This window comes from Abrus precatorius, unplaced genomic scaffold, assembly GCF_003935025.1.
Source record: "Abrus precatorius isolate BTA unplaced genomic scaffold, Abrus_2018 Scaffold3, whole genome shotgun sequence".
Lineage (NCBI taxonomy): Eukaryota > Viridiplantae > Streptophyta > Magnoliopsida > Fabales > Fabaceae > Abrus > Abrus precatorius.
In genome coordinates this window covers 2244563-2268929 of record NW_020874373.1, presented here as the reverse complement: position 1 = coordinate 2268929, position 24367 = coordinate 2244563, and the positions used below count along the sequence as shown (strand labels likewise).

Genomic DNA, 24367 nt, shown 5'->3' with positions numbered 1-24367 from the left:
AAACTTAAGCATTTAAATATATAATCTTAAAATTTATGATAATGACTAATACAACCACAATAATAATAATAATAATAATAATATAACTTAAATAAACTACACGTTAAACTTAGCAAACTTTTCACATAGAAAGTTTGTTTTTAATTAAAAAAATATTTTAAAAAATAAATTTAGCTTAAATAAATAAATATGGTTTAACTTGAGCCTAGAAAGCATATGGGTTGAAGTCAAAAAGCTTCAAAAGTTTCATTGCATGGCAGAAAAAAGGGTGGAAAGCAATACAGGAAAATAAATTAAAGATCATACTGAACCTGCTTTTTGGGTCAGGCCAGAGAAACGAACATATAAATTGTGAGAACTGGGAAATTTGGGGGAGACAACAAGGAGAAGAAAGTTGCCATAATTAAGGTCCTCTTTTCTTATGTCATCCACTATCTAGGGATTCCCCTCAATGCGAAGAATCCATGTCACGTAGTTTATTAAACAACAATTTTCTTAAGAGTAATATTGGTTGCTTTGGTTTAATTAGGTCCTCTCCACATTTTTATTTAACGTATTACTATTACTACTAGACATTAGTGGTTTGGAACTTAGCATAGAGTCAGTCATCTACTCATATATATTAGAATGGCAATTCAAGGATTCTTATTTATAACCTCTATGCACTATGGTATTTGGATGAGGCAAAGTAGCATGCACGTACGCAGGTAGTGGCCCATGACCATGTTCGGCGCCGTTTGCGTAGAGTCACATATAGTTGTTATCTTTTTTGCTTCTGTTTCAGTATTTCAGAACTATTTCTTAGACCAGTTAGGTAATGAGTTATGTCATTTATATATGCGGTAGGGGCTAGTGACGTAGTAGGTTCTACAAATCCCACTGAGTGAAACATTTTACTTCTGAATAAAGTTCACATTTACAATATTATCCAACGTGTTCAGGACCACGTTTCCAGATCACAAAGGTCAAAGCCAAATTATGACGTAAGTCTCAATTGCAGAGACAGCAGTTTAATTAATTCAATGTTTCAAATCTCTTCAGCATATGTGGTTAATGGCTATCTTATTCAGGCACACACGCAGGACCACTCTCAAGATATACGGTGAAGAAGTTCTCTCTAGTTTCTACCTATTTTATAGGTATGCCTAGGTTTTTATGGTTTTGCAGTTTCTTTAACTCAGGCCTGAGCTTTTTTTAGATCCATCTTCTGTTAGTACTAATAAAATGCCACTTTGTTTAATATTTCTTTCACGTGGAAATAGGAAGAAACTAAATCACCATTTGGGTTTGTCATACTTAAGCTCAACAAGTGGGCCTCCAACTAAGTTCTAACCAGATATGTTTCCAATATTTGTCTTCGCTTAAAGGGTAACTATAATTAGTTAAAGCAAGCCAGTTTGGTTTTGGGTACTCATTGATGGTTCACAAGGTCACAACAAAATAATTAACTCAACCACCTTTTATTTATTAATGACTAGCTAGAAGAATTTAACTTTGAAACCATCATATCCAACGTTAATAATCTAGGTTGAAATGTGGCCTATAAATGCTTATGATTATAACTTCTATTAGCATATTTAGATTAATGTTTAAATGAATATATATGAACTTATGTTTATTTCAATATTAATCATTTGTTATAAATTTGTATAGACGTTAATTGCAATTTCTTTTATATATTTTACGTACACACTGTATCATCACTCATAACCAATTTGGATTTTAATCCTTCTCAAAGGTATTCATATAATAGACAACCATAAAAAAAATGCTTTCTTTCATTCAAGATTAATTACCTTACGGATGAACGTTGAACAAAGGGTAAGTAAGCAGCATTACATGTACGGGAAAAGACCATATATGTTAAAGATATCCTACTGTTACGCCACTTGCATTCTTATATATATGGAATTATATATTTCCCGTACAAATAATATGCAACAAAAACATTTCTCTTTGTATTAGCCGAAAAAAACAAGAGAAGATTATAGAAAACTTTTAAAAAATGGTAAAGAGATGATGTAATTAATAGCACTCTACAGTCACCCTTCCCATTTGAAGGTTTGGATATGCATATTAGAGCAGTGTTTCATTATTTTTTGGCCGTACCCGTACGGCACTGAGGCTCTCCTATTAAAAAGCATGTAGCGTTGTTATCATGGTACGTGAATCAATAAACAAACAAAACAAGAACAATTGATGTATACAACTAGAAGTTGGATTCTACAATGACCTTTGTCTCTTTCACCATTTCCGGCTCAAAGAACTTACTTTGTCGTTTGAAACTCTACAGTTTTGTATCTAGTAAGTACTCCAAAAAGTCCAAACACGCGCAGTCCTATAACTCCAAAAAAAAAAAAAAAACCACAGCATTGCATCAAAATTTATTAAATCAAGGGAACCTAGATCCCATTTTTATGCACAGAGAGAAGAAGGAGTGCAAGTAAGATATCAGTTGTCCTTTCTGTAACACTGCCCGAGTCATAATTAAGGTGAAAGGGAAATGAGGATGAATGAACAGATATGAGCCCAACTTCTGTTTCCTTTACCCTCCTTTATTGGTGCTGCAGAGCGGGCAGCTTCTGTGCCCTCATTCGTGTTGCAATTCAGGAAATCATTTACTCTCTATTCACTAATATTTATATATAATTAACTAGCAAAAAATGTTATATCTTCTTATTGTTTGAGTTTATAAATGTTTTTATTTACATAGAAGTCACATTAAAAAAATTAATTAATAATTTTCAAAACACACGTATCACTTTTATACGAATAAAACAATTTACAAATTAAGATAGTAAAAAAATTTAACATTTTTCTTAACTAATATAAAGAATAGAGTTAATATAAATAACTTCATTCTATGTTAATGAAGTTAACATTCTTTATTTTTGCGATATATTACAAGTATTTAAAAAAGATATTTATTAGAATACTTCTAAATTTAAGGGATAATAATTTTTTAAAAATTATATTAAGATATTAAAGGATATTTATATTTTTTTAAAATATATTAATAACTCTACTGTTAAAATTAACTATTATAATTATTTTACATATAAAAAAGGATACTCCTTAATTTCTATAGAATTTATCTTTAAAAAATACATGTGAAAAAAGCATTCCATAGAATTAATTATGCATATATTTTATTATTGAGCATTTTTAAAAAATGAAACGTTCCGCATGAAAGCTAGATTGGGGGCCAACTTTACACATGCCTTCCCTTTTCCACGCCTTGACCTGACAGCACGGTCCCTTCCTACAGTCTCTATCTTAGACACAAAACTTGGTTGCTCCCAAAAGAAAAGGAAGGAAGCAGCACACACGTACAATCCACAAATGTTAAACTTCATTCCTCAGTCTTAGCCTTCTTTGTGTTGAGTAGTAACACTCAAAAAAATGTAACATAGACTTAAATTATTATATACAAGGTACAAATCTTTGTTTCAACTCTGTTTATAAAATAATAATAATAATAAAGAAGACAAGGTAAAAGTCTATATTATTTTTCTTATATTTATTTTCCTTCATCACTTTTCTCAACTTAAGTAGAAGTAACGGAGTGATCAACTGCCCATAACTCCTCCTTTGTCTTTAAGTTATTTTGAATTAACTCTTCTAATAAAAACTTATATTTGATTAATATTGAATAATTTAATATCTCTGAATAGCTTACACCCATAAAGAGAAAGGAATGTAGAAGTTTCGTTTCTCATAATCACAACTCACAACCATAGTGGCACGCTTCATTGGCTTAGTTAAATTCACTACTGCACTCACTACCCACCTATCTTCCCTCTGCCTATGTGGTCCAAACCGACCAAGTGAAGCCCCGAGGTCATATAAGACAGACCATTTTTGGGGATGGAATTGAAAGGAAGAGACAGGAAAGTAGTAAAGACAGATATGGATTGGCATGAGAGCACAAGACCATTTGTTCCTCGGCCTGAGTCTTCCTTAAGCTTCTTCTACAACTACAACAACCACCCTTATCCAGGTACGTACGTAAAAGAACAATAAAAACACTAGTCTTTTAAAGAATTGACCTTTTATCCTCCAACAATTTTAAGCTGAATTTCTTTTTCATTCCTCCTACTTTATACATTTTGAACTCTATTAGCTTCCACATATGCGTTTCTGTGCGTGAATGGCTTCTAAGGCAGGCACCTTATATTTTAATCACCACTTTAATTTGAGGATTAGTGTTTAGAGTTTTGAATATGAATATATAGTAACTTGAAGCCCAAGTAATTGTTCCATTTTCTTACTTTCTAATGAAGAAATCAGATAGAATATAGGTAGCTGTGTCAAAACTAACAAAGTCTAGCCCAATTAGTAGACAATTCTTGACTATGATCTAATTCTTAAGCCTTTTTTTTTAAGAAACTATACTTATTTCTATTATCTCTCCATTTGAAAAGAAATTAGGTTTTTACTGTGGGTTATAAAATACCCTTATACACACCTAAAAAATAGTTTTATAAAGCATTAGGCATATGTTTGAAAACCACACTTGATATTTCAGCTTGGACAGCATCCAAAATGCTTGTTATGATTTTCAAAAGTTGTATATGTTATTTTATCCTAAAATAAGTTATAAATAACCCCAAATATATTTATTCTTGTATATGTTGCATAAATATATCATATGTTGGATCAGAAGTGGAAATGAAACAAGCGACATTGACGGAGACAACGCAAAGGTTGGTTCCGGCAATGGAGAACGGGAACAAAGAGAAGAAGAAGCGATTAACAAGTAATCAGATAGAGTTATTGGAGAGGAGTTTCCAGGAGGAGATAAAGTTGGATCCTGAAAGGAAGATGAAACTTTCGAGAGAGTTAGGTCTTCAGCCTCGTCAAATCGCTGTTTGGTTCCAAAATAGGCGTACAAGGTGGAAGGCCAAACAGCTTGAGCATTTGTACGATGTTCTTAAACACCAATTTGATATCATCTCCAAGGAAAAGCAAAAGCTTCAGGAAGAGGTACTTAGTGTTTTAAATTATGAATACTGAACAATCTCATCACTAAAATCATTTACCTTTCAAATTGTAAAAATAAGAACAGAAATGATTAACATTAATTTTAATAATTTTTATAGTTTAAATGATACTTAAAGAATTTCAAAATTTAAAAATAATCTTTACCTATAAATTTAAGGATTAACTTAATATATTACTTTACATTTTACATTGACGGTGTAGTTTTTGTTGCCTTTCAGAATACGAAAACCTCTTTTTCATTTCAAGTTTGAAAATAGCGGTCGTCTATCTCATGTAATCGACTCTACGCCAAATAATAATTGCAATACACAAACATATTACATCATTTTAATTTTCATCTTCTTATCAGGGTTAAATTTTGATTATGTAACACAAGTGAAAAGATGTGAGAGCGAAAGATCGAAATGTGTAAACATTTTTGAAAATTACCATTATCTTTACACGTTTTTAATATGTGTTTCTTTATTTTATTACTATAGGGAAATATATATAACGAGACAAGTATAATTAAACTCAATTATTCTTTTGCCTGCCTTTACACATGAAGATATTTGACCTGGTGAATATTTTTGAAACTTAATAAAATCACGTGATAAAAAATATAACTTACAGTGTTGAAATGAGTTTACATTTGAATAAATTTGATGCAGGATCAAAACGCTACTTAGTTATATATATTCTTGGAATTGATTCGTGATGCACCCTGAACAGGTTATGAAGTTGAAGGCAATCCTAAGAGAGCAAGGTTTTAAGACGCAAACACTTATGGGTTATACAGAAATATCAGGGGAAGAAACAGTAGAAAGCACATCAGAGGCGCTTAGGGGTTCCACTTCCAACAAGTTTGCAGAGGGTTACTGTTCTTTCACTGTGGATGATTATAACACAGTTTCATTGCCTCACTGCCAATGGCCTGCTATGCCTTATTATCCCTAAATCTTCCACAACTTAGAACATCAATGAGCTTAACGTAATAACTATAGCCCTAGACCTGGCATTAGGACCCATGCAGACCTGTTCTGATGATAGTTATGATTCATGAAACAGCTATGCAGGCCATCCATTAGTATTTCACTTTTAGTTTCCATTAATTAACTTGCATGAACTCTTATCACGTACTACTTTTAGATAGGAAAAGGACAATTGCACTTTATCTTTTTACACTTCTTATCATATATACCACGTAGTTTAGAGTGAGACGCTGAAATGTTAAACTTTTCTTATTTTATTTATAAAAAGGTATAAAATTTATGTGACAAACTAGGATGCGAATTAATAAGTCATTTTATTAATAAGAATTTCTATATTAATCGTTACTGTCAATGTAATAAAGATATAAAAATGTTATGAACATGAATCTAATTAAATCATATATTGTTTGTTTATTTGATGACTTCCTTCGTGAATCATCAGAACATGTGTATCACTGCTAATTAAGTGTACATAAATTCCAATACCCAGGGCACATAGTGAAATGCGATCCAAATGAATATTATCTGCTAAATTAATACAAACTTGATTCTATTGAAAATAATACTAGCTTGATATCAACGAGAGTGTTTCAAATAATACAAACTTAATTTTCTTTAAATTAAATTTTAAATTTAAGCTGTATGAATGAAAAAAAATCCTACAAAAAGAACTAAGCCAGATCGAAGATAATCTAAACTAGTGAGCAATGTAACGCATACTGTATTTTTCGAATTTTAGTAAGTTGATCACGGAACGAATATAAAACAGATTTAGTTTAAAGTAAAATTCGAATTGATTATATTTAATAGGGTATAGGTTATTAAAAAATTTAATTAATTTGACCAATACATAATAAAATTTATACTAATAAAACACCTGTAAATATCTGAAAATAAAAACTTATTACAGATAAAATTATTTATATCGGTAAATATTTATGAACTTGATGAAATGAGTATTTTTTATCCACCTATCAGCGGTGTAAGTATACGTATAGTGATACTCGTATTCGTAGGTTTTTGTGTATATACAGTTTTAAAATAAATTGTATATAGAAGTAAACATAATCTAACTTTTTTATTTGATGACTTTTCTTATAATAATATTGCGGTACTGTCGTTGTAATAAAACATTGTGCTAATTTTACTTCTAAGTTTTAACAAACTTTATGTTAACACTCTCGAAGAGCTAAGATTTTTAATGTATACCAAGTATTCCCAATAAAAAGTAAACATTGGTAGAATCTTTCAATGGGAGTCCAAACTCTATAATGAGAATGTAAAACATACCCACACTCATACCCACACAAACTACCAGCGATTGTATGGAAGATGAAATACTTGTTGGGTGGATGCAGGTATCAAAATACCAGCCCGCAAATACCTACTTATTTATAATATTTTTATTTTTTTGAGATGAAATAATTTTTCTTTATTGTTTTATAATGAATAAAAAATTTATTATATATATATATATATATATATATATATTTATACAATAATTATTTATTTAGATGGGTTGTTATTAAAAATATAAGTAAACTTGATATGTTATTTTAAGTATTATTTTATGTTATAACAAATTTTAATTAGTATGCTGAAGTTATTTTATAAAATATTACACTTAACTATATTATTAAAATTTCAAGGCTTAAATATACTTTTCTCCCAATATTTTTCGCATAATTTTGATTTTATCTCCTAAAAGAATTTATTTTCATCTTTATTTTTTTTCTAAATTCAGAACTTTTAAGCCCTTTTACTAATGCTCCTCAACAAAAAAAAAAACGTTTCATGCATAACTTCTTAATTAATTACATCATTATTGACTATTTAAAAAATATTGAAATTTTAAATATCGAATAAAAAATTAAAAATCTAAAACTAAATCATAAATGGTGAAATTTACTGTACACCGACTATTTAAAAAAATATATTTACTCATCAATCTTTAAATATATTTTTGTATTATTATCAAATGATCTTTTAATTTAAGATTTATTCTTTTTTTAAAGATCTTTTTATAATAAAAAATATTAAAATAAATTTACAACAAAAATAAATTATAAAATAATTAAACTAATAATATTAAGAAGCATCTAATATCCCTCAAATCTTAGCAGGACAAGAGCAAGCACTTTCTTAAATAGCCATCAATACCTGATATAAACGGGATGAATATATATTTTTTGGGTCAACAATGAGGATGAACAGTTCACAAGTACCGCATGCACCTATCCGGCCCCAAAATATAGGGCCAATCGTAAGTAGCGACTTCGATTGATGAACAAGTTTGTTTCGATTATTTGAATAGGTGGACCAAAAACATGGTTTCTTCGGATTTGTCTCGATTAATTTTTGTTTTATTATAATTAATTTGCTGTCAAGAAATTTATGCCATAATTGCTTTTAAGAAAATTAAACTTAGGGTTATCATTTATTTATATCTAGTCAGTTTATAATTTTTCCTAAATATTCTTAATTGGAAATTTCACACTATTATACTTTTTTTGTCCTACCTACTCGATTATTATTACTTTTAAATTACAAGTAAAAATTGCATATTCACTTAATATTGAATTTAATTACCAAACCAGATATTTTGTCCTTTTTGGTACTTTTGTTGACATTAATTATAAATATATACATGGAATGGATTTTCGAAATTATTGTAGTTAATTTTATCGAATTAATTGTAACTTCGTATGTGACAAACAATGGGAAAAAACCATCATATGTACCTTCTTGATAAAACAAGTAATTCACTACCCGATTACATAACACCTAGCCTCATTTCCACTAGACACCTGCCTACACAATTTTAACAAAATAATGCGTTTGGTCTGGAAGTTGAAAGGGGAAAAAACAACAAAACATGTGATAATGTGAACAGGTGGTATTAATCGAGGATATCGACGAAAATCTGCAGCACAATAATTTTGCCCATACGGAATTCCTCATGTTCATGGAGATTGATAAGTGTCCAAACAAAATCAAGCAACTCAAGTAAAGTAAATTGCCAATGAGGGGGAAAAAATGTAATCTGCGTAATCTTAGTAAAAGCAAGGGTGTTGATTCTGGTTAAACTCAACTTTGGGAACAATCAATTTTTTGCCCAAGCTTTAAATGATAAACGATACAAATGGACGATGGAGCAACCCCCACCCTTCGGCTAGACAAACTCACAACAAAGCATGCACCATCAGGCATTGTAAAGGATAAATTGCCTAGAAACAAAACATTAGCAAGATTGGCAAAATCCATTAAATAACCAGGTACTCTCTGAAGCTCCAAAAACAGGTTTGATAAAGCAGTTAAATAAAAAGATTAATCAAGCAGATAAAATTCAGTACAGAAGTTTCAAAACAACTATTCAAATAATTCCCAAAAATAGGAACAAAACTAAAAACTCAGCGTTTCCCGCCTCCACCACCAAGTTTGGGACCTTTGGACACAGCACCCTTTTGAACATTGCCTTTGCCTTGTGCCTTTTGTGTCTTAGCTGCTACTTCTGCTTTCTTAGCCTTTTTCTCATCCTTTGTTTTCTTGATTCTCTCTTTAATTTCACTGCACAACATCGTATATTCAGGTGGATATTTTATCCATATTTTTTATACAAAAAAGATGATAAAAAATAACTAAATCAGGCTCTGAAACAAATAGGGTTACATGGTTTATGTAAAAAATAGACAGCATGTTAGCAAATGAGGAAGGCAATTAAAAATAAGGATTATCTCCTTTAAAAAGAAGGGTGTGCACTCTAGAAAATAAAGTGCAATTATAACAGTAAATTAGAATAAAAATTGAAATTCTATCATGTTAATAGTTTCATGTATGTACTTAGCCACATATTATATAATCAACAGTTATAATTGCATTCCATTCTCTTACATGCATCCACTCAATTAATTTAGAAGCCAAATCCAAGAAAGAGATTTAAAACAGTAGGCAGAAACAAAAAAACAAAGAACACACCGAAGAGCAGCTTCCCTAGCTGCATCACGAACTTCTGGCTTCTCAGTTCTTTTCTTCTGAATAACTTCCAAAGTGGCACCAACAATGGACCTAGAGTAAGGCTTTCTAGTAGCACGACGCCTCTTCTTCACAGCTTCTTGAGCAATGTCCTACTCATCACATGCAGACAAACAATCAATTAATCCATTAAAATGCATGCAATCAGTTGTGAAATAAATTAGCACAGTAACTTGTTTATATGTGTGGAATAACTTAGCACAAGGTCAAATTCAAATCAAGTGGGTGTGCAACAACATTTTCATATGTTAACCAGCTTCATTAATGTCAAAGGCAATTATGATTTAACAATTCAACTTCAGGATTAAGTCTACATGGGTTTATTGTTTAATCTTTAAAACATTTCAATCAAATAATCACCTTCTTGTGTTGCTTCCTATACATTGCAGTCCAGGTCAGCTTAGATGGCTTCAAACGGTTGTGAAAATACCTTTTGCATTTTGAGTTGGCAAACAGGAAGACCTGTAGATTCAACAAGCAATAGCCCTCACATCAGTAACTAACTAACTATAAACACACCATGGCAAATTGAAGATTCAGATTGAAATAAAGCAATACATAGGTCCAAAATTCAAGGAGTCAATTTAATCTCACCTGAGAATCACCGCGTACAAATCTGATGCCTTTTCCTGGGTAGATCTTGGCACCGCTGAATCGGCATAGTTCAGTTCTGACACAGAAACATCAAATATAAATACACTAATGGAGGCTATAATTTGAAGAAAATTTATCATTCATTTGATCAAACACAATGTTGAAATGTTATGTGCCTAATAAATTTCTCAAAAGCTGCTTTGAAAAATAAGACATCTTCCAACGTATTATCAAAAGCTAACGACGTCTCTGAAAAAAGAAAAAGTACGAACAGCTACTCAGAAGCAGCTCTAAAACACGTCAAAATTTCAGATACTGCGTTGCAGAATCACAAGAACGTGATTATATCAAGCAACAAAATAATAACAACGACATAAATATCGTTAAACTATTTTCTGCACAGTAAAAAATCCTGAATATCTATCACATTTTCATGCTCAAGAAGCCAACAACAAATTCTACAAACATACAATAATAACTTCAAAACAAAATCGAGCAAAACATCATCATACTATGGCAGCAAAATAAGAAGGCAATTAAAAAAACAGTAATGAAGATGGGGTTAACTTGAACAAACAAACTTAAGGCACATGGAATTTTGAATTCAGAAGAGCTTATGTATCACAGAGTGTAGAACTGTTACAACAAATTACATATGAGATCGTAAAAAATGAGTTGATGAAAGAAGATGAAGGTTCCATACTTGAGAACCATGGCTGCTGCAATAGGAGTGGCTGCTCAATGTAAACCCTAAAAACCTAACGATGCCCAATCCCCCTATCTATATCCCGAAAACACGACTATTACAAATACCCTTTTCTCGTTATAAAACCAAATAAATGCCACTACTCGGCCCCTTTCTTATGGACATCTTTTGTTTGGGCCTAATAAAAACAGTCTGGCCCATAAAATTGATTTTAGTATTTGGGCTCGAGTAAGCCCATACAAACTATGAGAAGGAAGAACTGGCGAAAATGATAAACAAAATTACTGAACAGAACAGAACACCTTTGTGAAAAAAAAAAAAAAAGGTAAAATTATCACCATTTACAAGAAACGGAACTTTAACTGTTTTCATCCATCTCAATAGACTAGTGCTTATTCCTTGGCCATTTGTTTGCACAGGTTGGCCAAAGAAATGTATAAAAATATATGGAATATTAAAAAAGACTTTTTAGGTAAACATTGCATACATTTTTAGTTTATCAATTTATAAGAATCAATGTTACATCATACTTTTTTTTAGATTCTAGTTCATTATTGAATAAAATATCAAGTGAGATATTTAATGTTAATTATTAAAACTACCGTTGTATGGATTTGTTTTATTTTTATTAAATTTATTTATTTTAAAATATAAAATATATAATTTAAATATAAAAGTAAATAAATATATTAAAAAAATTTATTTCTTAAAAAATTACTATTTAAAATATGTATAATTTAGTATTTTCTAACATAAAAAAATAGCATAAAATATTTTTTTTTTAAAATATAAAATAAAATTTATATTGTTTCATGATATCATAAATCATTCATCGTTACAAAATTTTAATTAAATAATTATAACAATAATATATAAATATAATAAATTTTTTTATATAAGTTATAAAATTTAAATTAAAGGCCTAATAATTTTTTATTTATGTATTTATTTATATTTATTAAATTAAATTTATATAATAAATTATTTATTTATAATTATAATTTAAAATTATTAATAAAAATTTACTATATAAGTATTAAAGCATGATATCATATTTTTTTTAAATAACTTAACAGAATAATATATAAAAAATAAAGTTGTATTTATTTAACTAATAGATAAAATTTTAAAAATCTGTTTTCAATACCAATATATATATATATATATATATATATATATAATATTATATGTTAATATTTAAAAATAAAAATATATTAAATTTTTTATATATAAATAAAATTATCATAAAAATTTTTGTAAACAAAAATTAATAATAATATAATATATATTCTGAGATAAAAGTTTTCTTTTTGATAAAAAAAAATTTAGAATTGAGTTTTTTAAAATGATTTAATTATCTTATATTTTTATAACTTCACAGAATTAATATTGATTGACATTCTAAATAAATAAAATTTATTTAATAATTAAATATAATAATATTATTTTATTTGGATCATAAAGTTAAAAGAATAAATTTATTAATTTTTTAATATAATTTTTTTATTTTTAAAAATAATTAATATGAACTATTTATTATTTATCATTTATCATTTTAATTAAGAATCAATAAAAATAAATATATTTATAAAGTAATTTAATGATAAAATAATATTTTAAAAAATATATTAAAAGAAAAAATATTAATTTAAATAAAATTTAAAAAATAAATTTAAAATGCTATATAAAAAGAAACGTGTAGATTGAATTAAAAATAAATAAAAAATATATATTGTTATTAGTTCTGTAATTATTTTAAAGATATATAAATATATTAAAATATTATATTACTCTTTAAATAATATATGTGTTCTAACTATTTTAACGTAAATCGAGCGAATGTAAGATTTTAATTTTGTTTTCATATATATTTTTTATGTATTTGTCTAATACATTAGCTAGTTCTACAAAAAGATATTAATATTCAGTGAACTTGATTTAAATATTTTTCAGAATTAAAAACTATATAATTTTAAGAATATAACATAATAAATAATTATATTAATAAGCAAAATATTTGTATTGATATTACATTTTTATATATAATATTTGTTTCTAGATTTATATCTTAGAAACTAATTGTAAGTTTACAAAATAACTGAATTTTTCTATTAGATAGTACTATTCTTTGTATTTGTAATCGAATGCTATAAAAAAAAATTAAATTAAAAATTTTAAACTCTAAACTTATATCGAAATTTTGAATAATCATATAATTAGAATATGAAATTTTAATAAATAAATATAATTTAATATGGTAATATAAAAAATATTTTTATAATATTTTAAATACTAACCTCTATTTTTCTCATATTAAAAGTATTTTGATAGTTATAAAGATTTATATTTCATACTCTTTAAATTTTAAAAGTATGTAGAAAGAAATGTTCATTAACTTTTAAAATAAATGATATATACAAAAATTAAATATTACATTTGAACTTAATTTAGAGTTAAAACGTTATTTTATTTTTTACTTATTTATTCATTATGATATAAAATTATTAAATATAGAAATAAAACGATTAAATCATATTATTTTTATTGTTATAATATTTAATAATATTTAATTTATTTTAATTATTATAGATAATTAGTTTTAATTGAAGAATTTTGAATTTATTATCATCATTATAACAATTTATAAACAAAAAATATTGCAACAAAATCATTAAGTATAAATATTGTTTATTATTTAATTTAAAAAATTAAAATTGTCATCATAATTATTATAATATAAAATATAAATAAAATGATATTATGTTAATAGTTTATACATAATTATGATATATTAATTTCTATTAATTTTTTTTTAAAAAAAACTAAAATAATTGAAGAAGAGAAAAAAAAAGTAATTAAATAATTTTTAATTAAAATTTAGGTAGAAACTAAAAGAGAAAAATGATTATATTTAATATAAAATTTAATCTTTATATCAATTAAAATTATAAATGTTGATATAATATAAAATTTATAAATCACATATCAGATTTGTATAAGAACAAAGTCAATAATATATATATATATATATATATATATAATAATAAGGTAAGAGAGATATATATAATAAAATAACAAAATTATTTTATAAACGACTTAAATATTTTGTGACATTTTACTTTTCAAATTCTACACATTATTAAAAGAATTTATATAATACCGTAATAAAAATTGTTCAATCTTCTAGATCTTCTATTTTTGTCTTTTGTTCACTATTTTTTGTTTCGTCTTCCTCAAGTTGTAACTTAAAAGAAAATATTAAATATAAATTATTGTATGATCTAAGAAATTTGAATAATACATTATAAATTTATAATTTACACATTAATTTTTATTTATTTTTTGGTAAATTTGGTATTTCCATGGTTTGAGATATATGTGAATAACTTATTGCCAAGTTATTTTCTTTTGTTTTTGTATTATCTAAACCTTCTTCATTCTTAATCTGTATATATCAAACAATAAAAATAAAGTTATTCATCATTGTATTATAAACATTATAAATGAAAGTAAAGAAACTCAAATTTAATCTCCTATATTACCTTCACTGTCGGCTTCACAATTTTATTTATAGTGAAATATTGTCTTCCACAAATTTCAAAATAAGTACTCATTTTTATTTAAAAAATATGTGAAATGTCAATAATTTTTAAAAGTTGTGGAGGCTATTTCAACCCTTCACCATCACCATTAAAAGAATATCACATAAAAACAGTTATATGTTTTAATATATTTTATTTATATAATCAATCATTTTATTAAAATTTTCAATAAGTTTGTACTTAACACATTTGCTTATAATTTCAGATATTGGAATAAGATATTTTAACTTTACTTGTGTTAATTGTTTAACTTCATATAATAAAACAAATATAGTTAAATCCGTAAAATCTTTAACATCAAGCTCAAGACAAAATATGTAATGTATATAAATTAAGATGATAATATATAAGTTATTTTATTCTGATATAAAAATTTAAAAATTAGAATACATAGTGATGAATTAATTACCTTGTCATTAGATACTTAACGTCTTTATGACATGATTCACATTTAAAATTTGTAGTTGTGAAAGAAACTTTTTTCCTGCAATGGAAGCAATAAATACAATACTAATCATTTTTAAGCAATATATCATTCACGGTTGCAATACAACCAATTACAGTATTTTAAAAATTAATTAAAAAGTTAATTTAAAAATTAAATAAGAAGAACAGAGTATACAAGAAATTAAATTTAACATATCATTATTTGATTTTACAATTGTCAAAAATTTATTAAAATTCCTACAATAAAGTGATAATGAATAATTGAAAATGTGATTCAGATAAAAAAAAATAAAGAACTAACAATAATTAACGTAATAGAAAATTTTTAAATAATTTCAATACGTGACTGAATCTATAAAATGAGTAATTTATGATATGTCAACATTGACACAAATTTTTGTTGATCTTGATGTAAAAATAAAAATATTACCTATAATGCATACATTTATATTTTTATAATTAAATATGAAGCATGTATATATATATATATATATATATATATATATGTTCTAAATAAAATATTTTAAAAATATAATAATACAATTACCTTGAAATTCTTTTACAATAATGGATGTGAATATTGCAATATTGATTTTGAATCCTTAGATACATTGTCTTTTATTATTTCTTCAAAAAGTGCAATACAATCATTTCACGTTACTTTTACTCTATTTTTCTTGTAAATAATTTAACCAAAATTATAATATTTTTCAATTAATAATAACTTTAAAATAATTATTCATATCTCATGTGGCATTAACTTTGCTTTAAGCAGTTATCTTTTGTTCAACAAAACTACTCTGCATGACCACTCTAATCATATCTATTTATAAAATAAATAATTTTAAAAAAGTAATTGATAAATTAAATACAAATTATATAACAAATTTTAATAAAGTTTTATCATAAAATACCTATTAAGACATTATTTTTACAACGACTTTTTAGATTTTCAAGTTTACAAACTCAAAGATATGGACATGAATTATGTTATTATCATTTAATTTTTTAATAACAGTTGTGGCATGGAATTGTAACATGAAATGATTATTTTCAACTACAACAGATCTATCTTTATTCTCTGTTACTGAAAATTTTGTTATGAAGTATAATTTTTCTTCCTTTAATATACGTTTGAACTTATAAAAAATACCCCGTCCCATAGAAATATGTATGTAATTGTTATATAGAAAAGAAAAACTGATCAATTAAAAAATTTAAAAATAAATTAAGTTAGTTATTATAGAACAACATAATTATAATTTATTAAAAATAATAAATTTTTAATAAAAAAAATAAAATATAATTAGTACCGTATTAATATTAATTAATTCTTTTTATGATATATTTAATGTATCTCATAGTCGTGATATTTACACTTTTATTTTTTAATAATCTGTTGTTAAATTCAAATCATTAAGAAAAGTCCATTTCTTTTCGTTGAAACTTATTGTTCTCCTACAAAAGCATAGAAAACATAAAAGTAAATAATTACTTGTGATAAATATAAGAAAATAATAATAGATTTGATATAACTTAATCAGTTAAAAATAAAATTCAATACACAATATTATCTAAAAATAATACAGCTCTATGCTTACTCAAAAAAAAAATTGAAATATATAACATAATTTAGTGAAACAATAAAAAATATAAAACTCAAAAACACATGTACTTATGTGGATAGGTAATTATTGACTGCTAATATAATTACAAAATACAAATAAAAAATGATAATAGAAAGAACGACGAGGAAGTTTTCAAAAGTTGTTTAAACATAACTTATATAAGTAGCAAAGACCTACTTGGAGATATATAAAAAGTCAAAAAAAAATAAAAAATTAATAAAATAAAAATTATATTTTCATTTGTATTATAGTTTACTTATCTTTTTATTAAAAATTTAATTTAACAATATACAATATAAAACAATAATTGACATTCAAATGTTAAATTGAAGTAAAAATAAATATATATATTTTTATTTTTTAATTTAAAAATAACTTAATAACTTCATCAAATTTTTTCAAAAATATTTTTATACAATTTAATTAATATTTTTTTCCTATTTTTAATATTTGACATAGAAAATCTTTAAATTATTTTATTTATAAAAAATGTTAATAGTTTTTTATTAAATATTATTTATAGTAATTTTGTTATTGTCATTTTTAACAATATATAATTATTAATTCTAATAATTTTTTCTAAATACAATTCAAAGATAATAAGTATGAATTAATTATAATAATAATTCTAAAATTATTTAAATTATTATAATTAATTTTAATAATTTTTTATTTAATATAATTTGAAATTATTTTATCTTATGTTATATATAGTATTTTTATATGTAACTTTGTCTTTTTATTAAAAATATAATTTAATAATAGATAATATAAACTAATAATTTTGTAAGTGTAATTTTTTATTTTAAAATAAATTTTACTTTTTAAAATATATATTAAACTATATATTATATTAAATTAATTAATAAAATAATTTAAATATGTAAACTTGTTTTTTCATTATAAACTTAAAATTAACAATATATAATATAAACTAATAATTTTATAAATATAAATTTTTTATTTAAATTACATTTTAGTATTATATATAAATATTAAAATATAAATTATATTAAAATAATTAATAAAATAATTTAAATATGTAAATTTATCTTTTTATTAAAAATTTAATTTAATAATATATAATATAAACTAATAATTTTATAAACGTAGTTTTTTAATATAAATTACATTTTATTATTTAAAGTAAATAATGAAATATAAATTATATTAAACTAATTAATAAAATAATTTAAATATATAAAAAATAATTAAAAATTTAATTTAATAATATATAATTTAAATTACATTTTAGTGTTTGAAGTACATATTAAAATATAAATTATATCAAATTAATTAATTAAATAATCTAAATTAATATCATTTAAATTTAAACATAACTTAAAGTAAAGATACAATTTTATTTTTGATTAAAAGGTAACTAAAAAATGTATATATAGTTTTTATTCTAAATTTTTTATATAATATAACCATCAATTATAACAAATTTCTTAAATATGTTTCATAATAAGTATAAAGCAAATATAATTTTAATTTGTAAATTATAAAAAATATTATAATTATTTTTAATAAATGGTAATTTAAAGTAATTTATAGTATGAACATTTTTGTTGTTCTTTGTAATATAATATAATCATTAATTCTAATAAACATTCTTTAAATACAATTTAAAGATAATAAGTATAAAGAAAATATAATTTTAATTCGTAAGTTATACTTTTCAAATTTTAATGCATAAAGAAATAAGTAAATGCAGTTAATAAGAGTGATTGCATAGGGTTTGAATTTTAATGCATAGAGTAATAAGTAAGTGCAGTCAATAAAAGTAATTTTATATATTTAAATTTTAATGTATAGAGTAATAAGTAGGTAGAGTCACGTATATAAAAATGACTATAAACATTTCAAAATTTAATACATAGAGTAATAATAGGTGCAATCAATTTTATATAGATATATAATTTAATGTATAGAATAATAAATAGATGTTGTCAATTTTATACAGATAGATTATGAAAACTAAACTTGTATTTGCTCTTAAATATGATTAAAAGTATAATAAAGTTTATTTCATCTAAAATTGTTTTTGTTATTAATTACTTGATTATTAATGGTACGAAAACTTTAATTATTAGGGATTGTTTAACCTTATCGAGTTTCTTTTCTAAAGTTGACCACACTTTTAAATAGAACTATAGCTCTTTAAACAACCCAACACGAGTTTTAGTTTCTGGTTTGATTCACACGAGGAAGTAGAAACTTCAATTGTTGAATGTTTCCAGCATTGCTCCTGGGTTCTTAAAATATGATAATAAAAAATGTAATCATTGCCATATAAACTATAAATTACTCAGATTAGGTTGTGGTTGTTTTATAAGCTTAATTATATTGGGTTATTGGGCATGAGCCTAGAGGACAATTTCGTAAGCTTTGTGCTGGTCGTTGATTAACTTATTTGTAAATAAATAAAAAAAGTCATATTCAGCTTTCGCTTGTCTACAATAATTGAATGTGCTTTTTTTTATTAACGTTCTGAAAAGCATGTCACATTTTTAAAAAAGTTGCGCAAGTAAATCATTTAAAAGATATTTCTGTTCGATTTTTCATATGTTTAGACTACATGAGAGAGCGAACATTTGTATAATTCTATTTGTCATAGTTAAACAATTGTTTCTCCAAAAACAATTTCAACCAAATGCACAGTAAAATAACTGTGTTGAAGTTTGTTCTATTAGATTATGATTCAAGGGAGTAATTAGTCAATCGATCACGTATTATTATTTAATTTTTAAAAATTAAAATTTACAATTAACGAACTAAACAAAACACTAGGATTAACTTAGATGGAGTCATATATGTTATATACTGTTAAATTCATCAATCTCCAAACAAGTATAAATACACCAACCTGTTGACGTCAAGCCTGTTCAACACTATGGTTTAGTGGCATTATCCAAATTCAGCTATATTGTACAACTTGTTCTTGCATTACTATTTTTAAAAAATTGTACAAAATCATGTTACTATTTTTGTACGAATTCATATGCAATTCGATTTAATTCTTCACAGACAGTTTTTATGATTTTTTCGATTAAACAAGTATAGAGACAAATTTTGGGTAAGCCATGTGGAAGGAAAGCTTTCAATCAAGAAAAAATCACACAAAAGGAAGAGACAAATTCTAGCAGCATATTCAAAATATCCCTTAATCTACACAAGAAAATTACAACAGTATTCCTTACTACATAGTACAAGAAAAGAATCACCTTGCTTCCAGATCCGTTTAACTAAATTTACTGGAAGAAGCCAAACAAAACCATGATTAAGACAACGACGTATTTTGTCTCTTCACTTCTGGCTGAAATGATATCAACACTCTTGAAGTCTCTTTCTGATAGTCAGGTTCAACCAAATTAATCGCGAATTCAAGCCTAATCATATAGCACAAACACCCAACTTTTCAGTTCTTAACGTGTATAATTCAATCTTTATATTTAATATAAGACAAAACTTGAACTTCTTATATTTTTACTAACAAATTTCCAAATCAAACAATGACGTGTGGCTTTATTTTTAAATTCCGCAGTATGTTTTACCGGATTCTATTTCAATGTTTGACTTGAAAATTTTATAGAAATAATGTAATGAACTTTAAGTTTATTCTATTGATATTAGGTACGTGAATAGGTGAATTGACCTGACTTTTATATGTATAGCAGTAGTTCATTAGGAAAATTATTTGGAGACGTCTATTTTTTTTTAATGTAAAGTGGGTGAGATAAGAGAGAGAAAACCAAAAAAGAAAACAAATGATACACTGCAGTGAGAAGTGTGTTAGCCAATAGCTAACCCTTAACCATGCACAAATAGATTTTCTCATAGGGGAGGGCAATGAAACAATCCTTATTTATTACATGGAGAAAATTATCATCCTGGTGGTCAACTAGGCATTGACCAGCATTCCTGAACGCTATTGTCCTACCCTGAATTTACAAGCTTTCTTCACACAGACTCTGGAATTGAATAAACACCCAACATAAATTACATATATATCAAACAAATGCGTCACTGCAATGAGAAAAGTGTTAGCCAGTAGCTAACACTCAACTGCCAACAGTGTCGAACAACTGGGAGGGTCAGCTACCCTTATTTTTTACTTGGAGAGGAAGGATCTCTCCGTTGGTCAACTAGACATTGACCAACATTCATCAACGCTGCTATTGTCCCACCTGAATTTACAAGCTTTTTTACACCAACTCCAGAATATTGCCTTTGTCTGCTACCCACTGCACACTAAATAAATCACTGACTGCTACAAAAGCCTAAAAATCCCATGAACTCGTGGTTGTGGATCATTTTAATGCTCTTCTCAATGCCAACAACACCTGAGAGAAAAGGGTTACATTTGTTACATGTATTACTGTAGAACTTGAGTGCACAAACCGTTATATTATAAATCAGTAAATGAATTTAATTTGCTTTACCCATGGTGAGAGCGCTAGCAAAAATGACCCCTGAGAGGATGAATACAATGATTGAAGCCCTTTTAAGAATTGCCATCAATTTTCTCACAAAAAACTGTCCCCAGAAGCCAGCCAAAACAGACACTGTGGTGAGGTATAACGCTGCAAAAGAAATACGACAAGCAGCTCTAGATGTTATCATCAGACACAACATATCACATTACTACAGTTTATTCTATTTTAAATTTTAATCATGCACTGAATCCGTTGAAACTACAGGATGTAGGCAGAATGAAGAGGAAGTGAAAAATGGATGGTTTATAGACAAATATGATACACTGTAGAATCATAAAAATTACCATAAGGAATGGGGAACCTCTTGAGAAGGTAGAATTCCACCACAGATAAAGATGATGAAAACATCATAACAAATGTTGCTGTGGCACTAGCAACCTACAATTTAAACAAAAAACACATCCTCGGAAGTTAAGTTGCTTAAATTTTTATGTCAAACAAAAAATGCGTCATTCATATACACTCTACCTGGGGGATGACACCAATCTCAATGAGAAGAGGCCCCAAAATGAACCCACCTCCAGAACCAAGTAGGCCTCCAACAGTTCCCCCTAAGATGCCACAAAGTGCACAAAATAAAATGTGTAAAGCAGTCCATTCAATTGAAGCCTCGCAGATGGATTCCGGGTTCCCTGTGCTTATTCTCTTTTTGTGATCCTTGTACAATCTCACTGCTTCACAGCTAAACACCACAAGTGCAATAGGATACTGAAATAAAAAGAAAAAAGGTGCAAGCAAATAAGTTTGACCCCACTTCATAATAGGTTAACTAACAAATTGTGCTTATGTAGTTGTCGTTACCATCATACCTGTAAGCAGAAAAGCACCCAATACCATACACTGCAAACCTCTACATCATTCTGCACACCGACAACAATAAATTTAAAAACAAAGAAATAAAGAGTGAACAAACTTTTGATGTGAATGGGAAAGAGAGAAAGAGGGCTTGCCTTGACGACTTGAAGTAATAGGAAAGAAACCCACACGGCCATTAGCACCAAAATCCTTTTCCACTTAAGGTTGAAACAAAGAACTTGCTGAGGGGTTTGAGGGACAAAAAAACAAAACAAAAAGTCAGTTTTCTACTCACCTACTACGATGCAATGATAATTTTAGAATTGTAGTGATGAGTTTGCATACCATAGGTGACTTCTCTTCTTTAGGAATCAATGGCTCATATTCTGTGTCGATTAGAACTGCATATTTCATGAAATATTATAGGTACTATATATCAATAACAAAATCAAAGAAATAAAGTCATTATAACCATATACACGAGGTGCGCTTTAAAGAAGAGAAATTAAAATTACTCTTATTTCCAAATTTTTATAGTTTTTATTTTTTGATTAATTTGAAAAGAACATTATTTTAAATATTTTTATGTCTGAATTATTATACAACCAAAATGATGGCTGTGGAAAAGTACAATCCGCTTCTTACGTTCGCCATGAGAATTAACAAAAGTCGCTTGTTGCTTGGCCATTTCTTTCTGCAAACAGCAAACACAAAAAATAGAGAGATAAAGCCTACGACATTGAGTTAAATTGTGTTTCATAATCTTAAGGCGTGAAATTTTTACCTTAAGAATAGTCTCTTCCCTCCACATCTCAGTTCCCTTAAAGAAAGACCTTGAGGAGGTGCCTATAAAAAATAAGTGATTCATTCAAAGCATGAATGGTTTAATTTGGTTTGCAACTAAAGTTTTATACCAACAGAGATGACAGACCTATGAAGAGAATAATGGTGAGGACAGTGATAAGCCAGTAGGGGAAGACAACACTGAGGGCAACACCAACAGTGATACCAAGCATGAGCATGGGCTGAAAAAGAAGAGCCAGATCATAGTCTAATATAGGAACCTCTTTGGTTGGATGAGGCACTCTAAGGTTATACCAAACGGATGATGCTGATGCCCCCATTATCATACCTGCAACAAGTCAATAACTATTGATCACAAAACAAAGCAACAACTTCCAATGTTCTCTTCTCTTCCATATTATTATTTACATATACAAAACCAAGGCCATGCATAGCCAAGAGAAGAATAGAACTACATTTAGAAAGAGCAGCAGCAGACTTGGTATCAAAACCAATAATGAGAGTGAGCATGGGAACGAAAATGCCTCCACCACCAACCCCACCAACGGTTCCAAAAGCAGATCCCAGAAACCCAATCGCGGTGGCCAACGCAAGTCTCCAACTCACCTCCAATTCCTGCACCCCAACAAACCAAGCATTAATCTTTTTTCACCCCATCAACGATTCATTCACGATAAAGATGCTAAACATGACAGAGAAGGAGGGGTGACATACGGGCCAAACTTCATCGAATCCATAATGGCCATGGGAATTAGGAAAAAGTGACACGGAATGTTTGTAGTACTGGTTGGTTTTGGTGAGGAACAGCGCACAGAGAACCGCAACAGAGAAACCGGATACGATGTAGACGATGAATCCTTTGGTGGACATGGCTTACGAGTGGCGGCCAATTGATATTGAGGAACCAAAGAAGAATGAATATAAACCTTAGAAGCAGATACTCACATCACATGTTTCTTCTCCGAACGGACTAATAACTAACACAAGGATGACAAAATCACTATTACTCCTCTTTTACCCTTTTTCTTATAAAAAAATGTTTAATTATTAAATGACTGGGATAGAATCAATTATTTTATGAGTATAATGTTTTGTGAATAATAAAAAAAAGAAATTAACCTACCTCAACAATCTTTTGTTCAAAACATTAAATTAAGATAGAAAAGCTCTCCTGTACTCGAGATGATAACATGTTTAACTCGAATAACACCTGTTAATTAATTTATGTCTTCAGTGGTTATAAAATATAATTTAATAATATATTAAAATAAAATATCAATTTTTT

General features: G+C 26.8%; 3 protein-coding genes across 3 annotated transcripts; 1 reads left to right on the top strand and 2 right to left on the bottom strand.

The window, feature by feature from the left end:
* The first annotated feature begins 3909 nt into the window (after positions 1-3909).
* On the top strand, positions 3910-5940 carry LOC113863841 (putative homeobox-leucine zipper protein ATHB-51). Its single transcript, XM_027497582.1, has 3 exons — positions 3910-4000; positions 4664-4986; positions 5716-5940. Exons 1-3 carry the CDS (start codon positions 3910-3912, stop codon positions 5938-5940), a joined length of 639 nt encoding a protein of 212 aa, XP_027353383.1.
* A 3094-nt stretch (positions 5941-9034) lies between these two features.
* LOC113862894 (60S ribosomal protein L24) lies at positions 9035-11408 on the bottom strand. The gene is made up of 5 exons (XM_027496178.1): positions 11305-11408; positions 10602-10677; positions 10368-10469; positions 9951-10099; positions 9035-9542 (listed from the first exon to the last, which is right to left on the bottom strand). The coding sequence occupies exons 1-5, from the start codon at positions 11313-11315 to the stop codon at positions 9386-9388; spliced, it is 495 nt and encodes a 164-aa protein (XP_027351979.1). The 5' UTR covers positions 11316-11408; the 3' UTR covers positions 9035-9385.
* Positions 11409-21247: 9839 nt separating this feature from the next.
* LOC113860850 (sulfite exporter TauE/SafE family protein 4-like) lies at positions 21248-23952 on the bottom strand. The gene is made up of 12 exons (XM_027493373.1): positions 23797-23952; positions 23538-23697; positions 23210-23410; positions 23063-23124; positions 22924-22972; positions 22624-22679; positions 22434-22520; positions 22293-22343; positions 21952-22191; positions 21768-21861; positions 21430-21570; positions 21248-21330 (listed from the first exon to the last, which is right to left on the bottom strand). Exons 1-12 carry the CDS (start codon positions 23950-23952, stop codon positions 21248-21250), a joined length of 1380 nt encoding a protein of 459 aa, XP_027349174.1.
* Positions 23953-24367: the final 415 nt, after the last annotated feature.

Bases quoted from the DNA above. Each gene is read 5' to 3' on its own strand.
- LOC113860850 (XM_027493373.1), bottom strand. From the start codon at position 23,952: ATGTCCACCAAAGGATTCATCGTCTACATCGTATCCGGTTTCTCTGTT. The intron at 21,862-21,951 runs GTAGAGTGTATA...TTTAAATTGTAG, and splicing joins AGATTGGTGTCATCCCCCAG to GTTGCTAGTGCCACAGCAAC. The intron at 21,571-21,767 runs GTAATTTTTATG...TTTCTTTTGCAG, and splicing joins GAGGTTCCCCATTCCTTATG to CGTTATACCTCACCACAGTG.
- LOC113863841 (XM_027497582.1), top strand. From the start codon at position 3,910: ATGGATTGGCATGAGAGCACAAGACCATTTGTTCCTCGGCCTGAGTCT. The intron at 4,001-4,663 runs GTACGTACGTAA...ATGTTGGATCAG, and splicing joins CAACAACCACCCTTATCCAG to AAGTGGAAATGAAACAAGCG. The intron at 4,987-5,715 runs GTACTTAGTGTT...CACCCTGAACAG, and splicing joins AGCAAAAGCTTCAGGAAGAG to GTTATGAAGTTGAAGGCAAT.
- LOC113862894 (XM_027496178.1), bottom strand. The intron at 10,470-10,601 runs GTGAGATTAAAT...TTGAATCTACAG, and splicing joins TTGTACGCGGTGATTCTCAG to GTCTTCCTGTTTGCCAACTC. The intron at 10,100-10,367 runs GTGATTATTTGA...TGTGATGAGTAG, and splicing joins ATAGGAAGCAACACAAGAAG to GACATTGCTCAAGAAGCTGT.